The 12353-nt window shown below is 29.6% G+C and overlaps 1 protein-coding gene across 2 annotated transcripts; it reads right to left on the bottom strand.

Annotated features, from left to right (window-relative positions):
- Positions 1-1069: 1069 nt before the first annotated feature.
- LOC108332464 (uncharacterized) lies at positions 1070-4587 on the bottom strand. Of its 2 annotated transcripts, none has more exons than XM_017567734.2 (8): positions 4236-4587; positions 3628-4119; positions 2955-3105; positions 2506-2788; positions 1930-2002; positions 1760-1850; positions 1538-1617; positions 1070-1398 (listed from the first exon to the last, which is right to left on the bottom strand). In XM_017567734.2, exons 1-8 carry the CDS (start codon positions 4290-4292, stop codon positions 1249-1251), a joined length of 1377 nt encoding a protein of 458 aa, XP_017423223.1. In that variant the 5' UTR covers positions 4293-4587; the 3' UTR covers positions 1070-1248. The 2 variants fall into 2 exon arrangements, with proteins under 2 accessions (XP_017423223.1, XP_017423224.1); XM_017567735.2 differs by having other exon boundaries at positions 2955-3102; positions 4236-4582.
- Positions 4588-12353: the final 7766 nt, after the last annotated feature.

Genomic DNA, 12353 nt, shown 5'->3' with positions numbered 1-12353 from the left:
CAAGTTTATTAAGCGCGTAATTTATGTCGATTTTTAATCAATAAATATTTTTTCTGCTATTAAAATCATAACTAACATAAAATACTTTGATGTAAGTTAAAACTAAAATTAACATGAAAAGTTTTTTTTTTATGGAAATTGAAATTAGAACCAACATAAAGATTCTTTCAAATCTTTAAGTATGTCATTGTCTTTGAGGTTAAAAATTGTTGATACCATTAAATGTCTTTTTCTGTAACATAGAGGATTCCGGATTCTTTTATGTGATATGGATATTAGAATTTTTATTATTATCATATTAATGAACTTATATTAAAGGTTTTAGACAACTTGTTATAGAATGAGATGTTAACATTACATATGTTTTAAAAGAAAGTTGTTCTCTTACCTCTTATCGTGTCAAAATATAGAACCCTTTTACTTTTTGAACGTCCCTCTAGCTCAGGAAAATTGAAAAACAGGTTTGGGTAAGTCATACAAATCACAATGCCGCCAAGGCTTTTACTTTCTGCACTCCCACAATTTCTTTGCGCACCTGCTAAAGTTTTCAAAATGACAATTTTACTTTCCGTGAAACTAACTTTCAGAATATATGTTTAGGTGATTTTCTAGAATAAGTTTTTTAGAATTTCCAGAAGAAAAATGTTTTTTTTAATTTTTTTTTATGTTTCGAGATTTTTAGAATAAGTTTAGAAGAAAAATGTTTTTTTAACAATTTTTTTTATAATTTTTTTATAATATATAATTTATTGTCAAAAAAAGTTGTTAAAATGGTCTTTTCCAATATTTAAAACAGAACTTTAGAATAAAATTTTCAGAACAGAATTTTTGGAACGATTTAAATGTATTTCGAAAAAGATATTTTGGAATAGAATATTTGGAACAAATTTTTGGAAAGCATATAATATCTTCCAAAATGAATTTTTAGAAACATCCTTACAGAAAATGTACTCCTAAAAGAGCTTTCTTTCTGCATTTCTCTCTTTTTCTTTCTCTGCAATGACGACAGTGTGGTGTAGTGGTGGAGAGTGTTGGAGTCTTTTACTATGATTGTGGAGTAAAGAAGTGATAGAAGGTGTAATATAATCAGTTATTTGATGCAGAAAAATAAAGGAAAGTTATTCCACTGCAAGAGAAATTGAAGTCCTAAGTTATTCTGTATTGCGACAATATATAAGCTGTACATTGAAGTCTGGTGCACATGTACACTGAAGTAAAACCCTTAGTTATTTGATAGTCCTTCTTGTGTCATCCTGAAGAACCACGCTGCTGCTGTGATAAAGTTTGCCATCTTCTTCTCCATCTACTAATCTCCAAAACAATTGAACTTCCACTCATCACAACACCAAACCCGGCAAATGTAGCAAGAAGGATCGACAAAACCGCATGCTTACCAACCTGAAGTTCACACATCAAATTAATATCTGAACCAACCCTCAATGATCCATTTAACTATTTATTTCTCAAAATAATGTCACCAATCTTTTTTTACTGTGAAAATTTAGCAGTAACAATTTTGCAGGTATCAAAATCTTACCAAGGGGTAAAATATATGAGCGAATAGGACCACCGAAAGAAATTGGACAGATGCATATAACCAGATGAACTTGCTCTTCACTGGAACACAAAATTTAAGTTAGGATTTGCCTGTTGGTGAAACCAAACCACGCAATATTCTGAAAATAAACTAGGACGACAGTGATGAATTTCACAGACGAGTATCTTGACAATGTTTGTCAAGTATGTTTTGTGAACCTACCCATGGTCGTTGATGTTACGGAGGAGAGTAGGCCTAGTACACATGAAAATGGAAGAGAGACGAAAATTGCCCTGGTTCCCATTTTTCCAACCTGCAGAAGTTCAATACCTTAAGACTATAATGTATAACTTTGATAGTGTTGAATCATATGGTAGGACTTCTATTCTTACCAACAGCTGCTCAAGGAAACAAAAGTAGGCAAGCATGCTGACAATAACGAGCACTGGGAGTTCCTGCCAAACCCTGTCGAATTGAACAGACAAATTAAGAATTGTTCTGTGTAACAGTAATTTATAGTACCAAGAAAGACACAACAAGAAGAACATTCTATTCCATCGGTAACTTTTAAGACTGAACACAGTATTGGCTGCAGAACCCCAAGGAAAATATTGATTGCAAAATAATATTCTAAAAGCTTCTTGAGCACGAAAGTTGCAATTTGAACTAGAGATTGCTAGGAACGAGCCTACAACTAAGACACAAGTCCGGGATCTGAATTTAATCGTATGAAAGTAAAACTGTAAAATAGATTATTCATGCACAAAGTCATCACTGGATGTCCAAACCCTATGAAAAGTTTTGAGATGGCATCCAAGTTCATTATTTCAACATATATAGTATGATTCTATAAACAGGTTTGCCATAACATTCTATTGTATTGGTATCCATTTAGCTCACAATTGAAACGTGCTTGCATGACTCACTTGTGGTAACCAGTGTTTATATAAGAAAATAGGAAGACATGCCTGTAATCATCTCCCTGCTCGGACCTTACTCCAGTATTCTGGGTTTGAACACTTCGGATCCGTAAGAGAGTGACAGGGAGGTTCCGAACTTCCTCCTTGCACACATCACAGGTCTTGTTACCCTTGATACTAAACCATTTAACAGCACATTCTTGGTGAGCCAGAGCCAGTTCACCTTTGCAGCTGCATTCCATCTTTAATGTCTCACCTCCTTCACATAGATCAACCAGACAAATTCTGCACACCGCTTCCTCTTGACCGATATCTTCACCACCACCATTGTCTAAGCCAAGAAAGACATTCAAGTTACCAAGTGCATGTAGGTTTGGAAACAGTTTGTTCTAGATTTAGAAATGAAACTTAGAGGAATTGAAAAAAAGGAAAATAATTTTATATGAAATGTAAATTTTTTTATATCAAAATTGTTTATGTTAAAAAGAACAATATACCAGAATCCTTTGTTGATTGATTGACTTCATGTACGCGAGGAGTGGAAGGAATGATGCGGAAAACTGAATCCATTCTCCTTATGCCTTTTTCTTTGCCATTGACAGGCACTGAACGAGAACGAGCTATCATCCCCTGCGTCTCTCTTCCCTGCTAAAGGACCACACAGATTAAAGCACATTTATGTGATGTATCACTCGGCCACAATTTCATACCAGAAATAAGTGACAGAAGAAAAAGAAGGGAAATGATTACTCGGTACACCATGTCCCAGTCAAAATGGTTAACAGTGGAGTTTCATCAATTTTTCATTATAAACTAAAAAATTTACCTACATGTTCTGCAAAAATTAACCTAGCATAATAGTAATTTATCAGAAAAAGCGGAGAAAAGGAAGAAGCACCGAGCTATTGACAAAAAAAAAAGAGTAGAAGTAAATATAATCGTTTAAAAATTCGGTGTTCATCGTTCCTATTTTTCTGTTCATACAGTTTAAATCTAAAAAAAAATTACCCTGATTATTATAAGTCTCCACTCAACACTAATTTTAATTTCAGTAGAAGAAATATAGCAAATAATGAAATCGTTATGTCAAATTCTGCCATAAAAAAGACAAGATGGAAATTAATTAAATTGTGATTTTAAAACTTAATTGCTACAGGCATGAAATCTTACGTATGGAGAAGCAGCAAGAGTTCCAGCCAGAGCAGATTCTACGTCTGCACGTCCAATTTCTTCTATCGGTAACGAAGACGTTCTATTAATCTTAGGAGTGAATATCTTGGTGAGAGACACTGATCTAGCGATGGAGGACTTTTCTTGATGGCCAGAAAAAGAAGCTTCCGAAGCTGCGGTAACAGCCTTTTCGACATCAAGCGATTGACGATTCTTGAAGCCAAACCTCGGCAAGATGTTTCTCATGGATGATTTGCCTCTCGAAGCCGAAGAAGAAGAAGGTCTGGGAGCATCCACAGAGCGAGAAGTCACAAGAAAATTCACTTTCTTCTGACTAGGAGTTGGACTTGGCGTGAGTGGCATCCTTATTCCAACAAAATCCCGACAACAGTCTTCCGATGTTGTGGTCGGTATTTCCAACTGAATTTTCTCTGGCTTCCAGTGATTGTTTCCATGCGAGGTTTCACCGGTTACCCCCATTGTATCACCCACCTACAAACACAAGAAGACGGAATTGAATTGAATGTTGGGTGCTCCTAAAATACAAGGGAAGAAGCAGTTAAAGGCAAAAGATAGTATGTATGTAGCATGTGAATTGGAAGAGAAACCGTTGGATTGGACGAAAGCGTGTCATGATTTTCCGTTTCTTTTTGTTGAGCACTCATTTCGTGGTGACAAAGCAAAGCAACAAGTCGGAACTAATCAGAATACAATACTACTATTAGTAGTAGTAGTACTATCACTTTGTCATTGCTTAGTGCGCCTGTTCGTAAATTCAGAATGGAAAAAAAAATGCTTGAATGGGGTTACAGAGAAAATCGAAACATTTATGAACAAAGTAGGAGTATGTCCCGCTCTCACTCACCCACACACACTTCTTTTTTCTCCACTACGCTCTCACCATTTGCATTATTCACGTACCAGTATTTCTACACTTTTATACCCATCATCCATGCCATCAGAATATCTAATTAACATAATTTTTTCATAACCTTAAAATCAGTTTTATTTTTTTAAAAATCGTATTTTTATTTAATTACTTTATAACCTATCAGTCAATGTACTACGTGTAGCAGTGAAGGTTGAGACGTGGGATGAGGAGGAAGGGCGGTGAAGAGGGTAGCCATTTGAGGTTGTTTTGGGGATTATTAACCTAATTTCTTTCCATTCACGCATTTCCTGTGAATTTTGTCTGTAAGAAACTCTGGCCACTCTTTGTTCTTTTCTGAGAAGGGGAAAGTACTTTTCATGTTTTTTACTTGAAACAGATTAAGGAAACATCATTAAACCCAATCTCCATCTTCTCTTAGTATAGATATACATCATCACCAAACTCTTTTAGGTTTAAGATGATTCATCTTCTTCCTCTACTTCTAAAACTATCACATTCATAATAATAAGCTTTAATTCATTTTTTTATCTCAATTTTTGTTAAAAAATTTCAAGTAAGTTTCTTTATGTTTTTTAGTTAAGTCTTAATTCAAATATTTTGTTAATATTATACCAATAATATTAAATACATTTTTCACGTGTTAATTTGTAATTTAAAAAAAAATATTTTCTTTTATTTATTTTTTTAAATTTAATCACGTGTTTATAGTACGTGTTACGTGTAATTAAATTATATTCAATTTAATTTTAATATTTTTTCATTTAATTTAATCTTACATTTTTCTTAAAATAGAATTATTTTAAATTAAAACCAAATTTATTATTTTTATAAATATTATATTAATATTTTTATTATATACTTATTAGATTTCATTCAAATAAATTATTTTGTAATCTTATAAAAATTATGAATTAATAATGTAACAGTTCTTACTCTTTAAAATATTAAATTTCAAAATCCATTTTATTATATAATTGAAAGAAAAAATATACAATAAAAAAAAATAAAAATATATTTAATTATTATTATTATTGTTATAACTTAATATTAACATCCCAAAAATATAGCTTAAAATCATATCATAGAATACTCACACTTAACAATAGTACAATTCACTTCTGAGAGAAAGAGGGTACGTTTATGGCCGAACGGCCTTACAATAATACTCCATAATTTAAATTTTACAAAACGAAGGACTAGACCGAACGATTCCAAAACTATGCTTACACCGAACAGTTATAAAAAATAAAACTAGTTCTAACGACCGAACGGTATTAAGGTTCAGCTTTAACTTCCACTTCTTCCAAAGCCTCTTCCAGCAAACACTCGTCCCCTTCTGCTCACATCCACAAAATAATCATTGCAACAGGAAGAATAACTGGACGGACAACAAGACAAGACAGGAAAGTAGGGTAAGCTTATGTAATTTAATTAATTCAGTAAAACATATAATTCACATAAATCTGACATAAATCAATAGGTCAATCATGCAACAACCAATCATACATTTCCAACCATAACCATATAGCAATACATGCAATAACCGACCACTTTACTATGACTGTTCGGGCTGCATGAATTCTGTGTAGCTACGACGTTTTTGCACCCGAGTGATGCAGTAGCTGAGATGCCCTCAACAGCTGCCACCCGATGTTAGTCAGTTATACCTCGCCCAAGTTCACCTTGTGGACTAGGACCTCCTGCCATTCTCACACATGATTTACTCCTCTCTACTTGAGAATGAGTAATCACAGAATATTAGGATAAACGCCAGCTAAGCATAACCACATTCATACTTTACCATTCAATAATCCATCCTGAAATATTCCTCCCTGGAATACTCCTTCATATTCATACTATTCCATTCATATCACATTTTAAATACCATCATACTTCATTATCAATACATTCAAACCGAACCCAGAAAACAAGATCCCATCTTAGAACAAAACTGAAAGAAATAACCTTCATCTTAGAAGCAAGACCGAACAAGAGAATACTTTTTAGACTAACATAACCGAACGCTTAGTGTAAGACCGAGCGATCTTTCACTAATCCACAGAATAGGACCGAACGGTCCATACTAGGTAAGATTCATCATAAGCCGAACACTTATGGTAATACAGAACGTTTACTCGATACTCAACAGTTATGACCGAATGATCTTTACTAGACAGAACTCCAAGAATGTACGAAATACATATAATTAGACTTAACCAAAAATCATGAAAGCTTTTAACCTAAACCTAAGAACTTAAACCTAACACTACAAACTTTAACTGAACACTACTGAGTTGGGCCTAACACTCCTAGTTTCAAATATAAGTACATAATTGAGGATTATGACGAGACCGAGCGCTTGATTCAAGACCGAGCACTACTGAACTTATACAATGAAGAAATATATTCTAATTACAATTACATATAACTTATTTCAACAGAGGATAAGTATAATATTTAAAAAATTTTAAGTATTATTGAATACCTTAACTAAGCTGATTGCGAAGTATAAATAGGAAACTATACATATACCGAACGCTTATATACAAGTATAATAATAGAAAATCGATCGGTCATTAACTGAAATTCTCTACAGAAGGAGAATCCAGTCCAGACCGAATGCCCAATGGAAACCGAACGGTCACGAATGACTCTCGGTGACAATTACAGAATCACGCAGAATGCTGCATATTGAAACTCAGATCCTATTCATACCCAGTTTGCACCATGTATATCCATCACTCACATACAGACAATCATACAACAACATTGATAATTCATATAAGCCAAATAACTAAACAAAACATCAAACATACATGCCAACATTCAAAACAGAGAATTATAATTAAATTACAAGCTTCCCTTACCTCTAAACTCAGCCGAACGCTCACGATTGCAGTATCTGGTTCACCACTACTAATCTTATACACTTAGAGTTTTTTGGTTTACGAAACTAAACCAAATAAAAAACCAGAACTGCTATCAGAATTTCATAGAAGAAGATGATAATCTCATGCATCCTGAATCTTGGTTTGCATGTGACAGAAAACAACCGTGCTAAGAGAAGAATGAACTTACCAGTTCAAACCAACAACTTGATCAGTGCAAATTGAAACCCTTAACACCAGGAAGACTTAGGCGATGCCTGAATGATGATCAGAAGAAGAAAAAGGTAAGATTTTGTAGAGAGAAGAAGAAGATTGTAGAGAGAAAGAGGAGAACATGAAGAATTGTGAAGGTTGAAGAGAATGGTGCATGCAGAAAAATGGCATGAAATTTTAAAGTTTGATTTTTATACTACTGTCAAAAACCGATCGATCACTCTGCTGCCTACACTTGTCTTCCACTTTTTGATTTTCATTAACACCTAGCTTTCACTCACACTGAATTTTAACGGTTCTGACATAATATATGTTTATTATTGTTAAAAATAAAGTATGATTTGACTAAATGTTTTTTAATATATCTACATATAAATATATATTAAAATAAAAATTTAAATAAATGAAAATATTACTATAATATTTATGTGAAAAATTTAATTTATAAGAGTGAATTAAATAAAAATATAAATATAACAATTAAATGTGACACTACTGTTACCAATATTATGTGGTACATCCTAAACCTAACACATGAACAATCTTTCGTTAGAAAAAAAAATTACGAACCAACAAATTACGTATCTTTATTACTGTTGATGCAATATTAATAAAGATAACCTAACTAAATCAATTTTTTAAAAATTAAAATTTAATTAAAAAAAAAAAAAACTCGCTTGAGATTTTTCATTCAAAAATTAAAACCTAATAATAAAATAATAAACATTTTAAACTAAAACAGTTGTAAAATAAACAAATTTCAAAACTATTATTAATTGATGTGGATGGTAATGAACAGAATTGGTACTGTGGAGAAGAGGACAAAAACTTTGAAATAAATTAACAATAATTGTATTTAATGATTCTAGAGCTTTCTTCTGCCATGAAAATGAGATGAGCTTTGACACTCTTATTTCATACTACTCTTTCCCCATAAATGCGGTCTCAATAGAAAATTATAATCTCAAATATTCCCAAAAAAAACCCTCAAATAGATTTGCATCAATGAGATACACCAACACTTCTTTGATTTAATTATATACATTATGTGGTATTTTAATTTTTTTTAAGTTATTTTTCTGTTTTAATTTATATAGATTTTGAAAATTCAATTTTTGTATTTTTTTAATCAATTTTTAAACGAATAACCAATAATCGAATGGTTACCAATTTTTAATTAAATGTATTTTTTCTTGTTTGATGGATACATGTTTTATTTTAAACAAGAGAAAAGTAATATATATATACCTTTTAGACGTTCAACAATGAATTGTAATAACTCATGCAACCTATTTTATTACGTGTTTGCATTAGGTCATATTGAAAAGTTAATTATTTTGTTGATTATAAAAGTTTGATATGAACTAGCGTAAGTTGATTTGCAATCTACTTGTCTTCTAAAAAAAAAGTTAATTTATAATTTTAAAATAAAATGCATAAACTTTCATTTAGATTCTTTATATTTGATTTTATGGGTATAGTTATCTTTGTCTCTTCTCTTACTTTTTCTCTAATCTCTTTCACGAACGTCTCATAGTCTATTTACAATTGTTGAAAGCCTCACATCCCGATTTTGTGGGGTTAAGTTAGACTTAAAATCTACTTCTAACAATAATTAATTATACGTTCATTGTAACCTTACATTTATTTTCTGTGTTACTTGCATCAAAGTTGCGATGGATAAATGAATCAATCTATTTAATCCATAATTTTTTATTCAACTTATAATAAGTCTATCCACATAAGTCGTATTAACTAACTTTAATTTGTTTATTCCTTATATTTTTTTCTTATTTATGAGTTTGATTTACAGTGTCTTATATAAGGTAATAAACTATGACAAGTTTCAAATCAATATATTAAAATAATAATATTAAATGACACTCTTACATATACATCATGATATATGCTTTTTTTATCCTTAAATTTCACTCTAAAGTTTGCAATATAATTTGATGAGTATATGCATAATAATATTGATGCAATCAAAATGTAATGTTGTTTATTAGTTAAAATAAAGTGTACTATTAATAAAAAGTTTCCTTATGATAAAATCATTAAATAACAACCAATTCCAAAACCAAACAATAATCAATTGTTACAGTGACCAGATAACAATTTATAAATTAAAAATTATTGATATATAAAGCAATCTCTATCATAAATAAAAAATTATAATTTATTTTTGTAAATTAGCCACTAAATTGATTTCTAGTATCATCAAAAGAACAAATTAAACACTGTTTTCTTTGATAGCTAATATTTGAGACTTTTTTCAATTCACAAACCTCAAAACTATTGTAAATACCTATAATATTTAATTTATAAATTGATTAGGTATTTTCTTACGGTGTTGAGTTACTTATTTATCATAATTTACAATAACTTATCATAACATAAAAGAGTAACATCTCAATATTATAAATTTTACTGACGAGCTAAAACATAATATAATACATTCTAAAAAAGGTTTAAATGCTATCAAATTAATAACGCTTTTTCTGAAAAATCATTTCTAGTAAATTAATTCTATACTATTGTTTTAAAGTAAAAACCATTTATAAATATCACAATAGTCAGTATATTTTAATTTGGTACATAATAATATAAATAATTTTACAATAAGGTTAATGTTTAATTGTTTGTATGTATTGAATTAAAAGTAACTTATAAAAGAGGGAACTTGACATAAATAATTATTGTTGAGTTGTGGTTTTCCTAGGAATACTTGTGGTTTTGAAGCAATCAAAATAAAAGAAATGAATAATACCCTTAACTTTCTCCCACTGCTATTGTCACTTTAGTTATTATAGGCAACAACTACAACTTTCATTGCCTCTTATAGACTACACCCAACATTCCCAATAATTCTCATATTAGATCATTATTTACGTCATAAACTCTATTATAATAAATTTAGAGTTAAATATATTTATTTCTTTATCTTTTAATGAAAATTAAAAATAATTGTTCTTCCAAATTTTAATTTAATTTAGTTATTAATTTAAAAAATATTTGAATTATTTATAAGGTTGGAATATTTTTATTTTAATGTCAACTTAGAAACACGTATAAAATATTAAATAAAAAATTTGGTTAAAATAACTAAATCTATATAATTTTAAAAACAAACTAATTCTAATTTTGTGTAAAAGTTAAAAAATTAAAAACATATTCAATCCAAAACTTTAAAACTGATAATTGTATTAAATCTTATTATAAGTATAATTATAATATGGTATGTCAAAGCATAGAGTTTAATATATACATCCGTAACGGTCGTTTAGAATATAATGACCTAACATTCAGTGACACAATCATTCATTTATTTATTTTACATATTTATTGTTTAATCCTATGAGTAAAATATGAATAATGATGTTAATGTTAATATAACAGAAGTATCACATTGAATTTTAAAAGAAATATGAAAATCACATTTAAGTCTAAAATAATAATAAAAAATATTGAATTATTGTTACAAATATAGAAATAAAAAGTACTATTATGATATTGAATAAAAGTTATAATAAAATCTTAATAATGATGTGAGATTAAGAAATTAAAAGATTGAATTAAAATTTTATGTTATGAGATGATAAACTTAAATTTATAACTTGTTTAAAATATTTGTGTGAATTAAAATGAAATAGAGGTTGGAGAAACGAAAGGCCATAGTGACCGACCTAATTGATTTAGAGAAGATGACAGTGAAGGAACAAGGTATGATGCTTCACATCTCATGCCACTCTTTTCTTTCTTTTGGAAAAAGACCTTTTTAATTAGTATTCCTCATACCCAAATTTAGTTCCATCACCTTCTTCACCACGTAATTACCATCATTAATTAAAAAATTTAATCAAATTCTCTGCTTCTCGAATAATCCAAACAAATATCATTAGGAAATTAAGAGTTTTTAGATGTTTTTATTAGAATATTAATATGTATAATTCAAATGTTCTTGAAACACTTGTCGTTAATGGTGAGATTAGAGCAGTAATTTTTAATTAATAATTATGATTACGTATTTTTACAAGGTTCATTTTATAAAGGAAAAAAAACGTATGGTAGCAGTCACCACCAAAGTTGCAGCATTAATGGAGTAACTGAAAGAAGCAAAATATCAATCATGTGAGCAAAGAAAGAGAATTAAGAAAAGAAAACACCTTTTACACGTCCAAGATACAACTAATAAATATAAACCAACAACATTTTGTTTTTACCACAAAAGAAAAGTTCTTTCTTACATGTGATTGATTTAAGATTCATGATATAATATTGAATCTATATATCACTTACCTAAGTTATAATTTTGTGTGAGGTGTATTGAGTCTGATTTCTACTGAGTGTAGTTTTTTTTTATGGATTATGTGCAAATTGGTAAGGAAATGATGAACATAAATTAAAACGTATACATGGTCAGAACTAATAGTTATTCATCTAATGACCATCTGAACAAAATTATGTGTATTTTTCCTTTTATTCTTGTCTGTTAAAATATGATATATATTTTTTAATTTCACGTTCGAAAGTATAATAAGATGAATGTAAAGTGAAATAAACATGAATCATTATATGTAAGAATTATTTTTTTATTTAAATTTATTAAGCATAATAATTACTAATTTCATTTTTTTAATACTTTAAGATGATTTTCATAGATTTTTTTAATTTTTATAATTATAGGAAAAGAGATCAAATATATTATTTAATTGATATATCTAACTTTTGAA

The sequence above is a fragment of the Vigna angularis genome, chromosome 11 (genome assembly GCF_016808095.1).
Source record: "Vigna angularis cultivar LongXiaoDou No.4 chromosome 11, ASM1680809v1, whole genome shotgun sequence".
Classification (NCBI taxonomy): domain Eukaryota; kingdom Viridiplantae; phylum Streptophyta; class Magnoliopsida; order Fabales; family Fabaceae; genus Vigna; species Vigna angularis.
The sequence above is the reverse complement of the archived record's forward strand: the minus strand, read 5'-3'. Positions and strand labels throughout refer to the sequence as shown.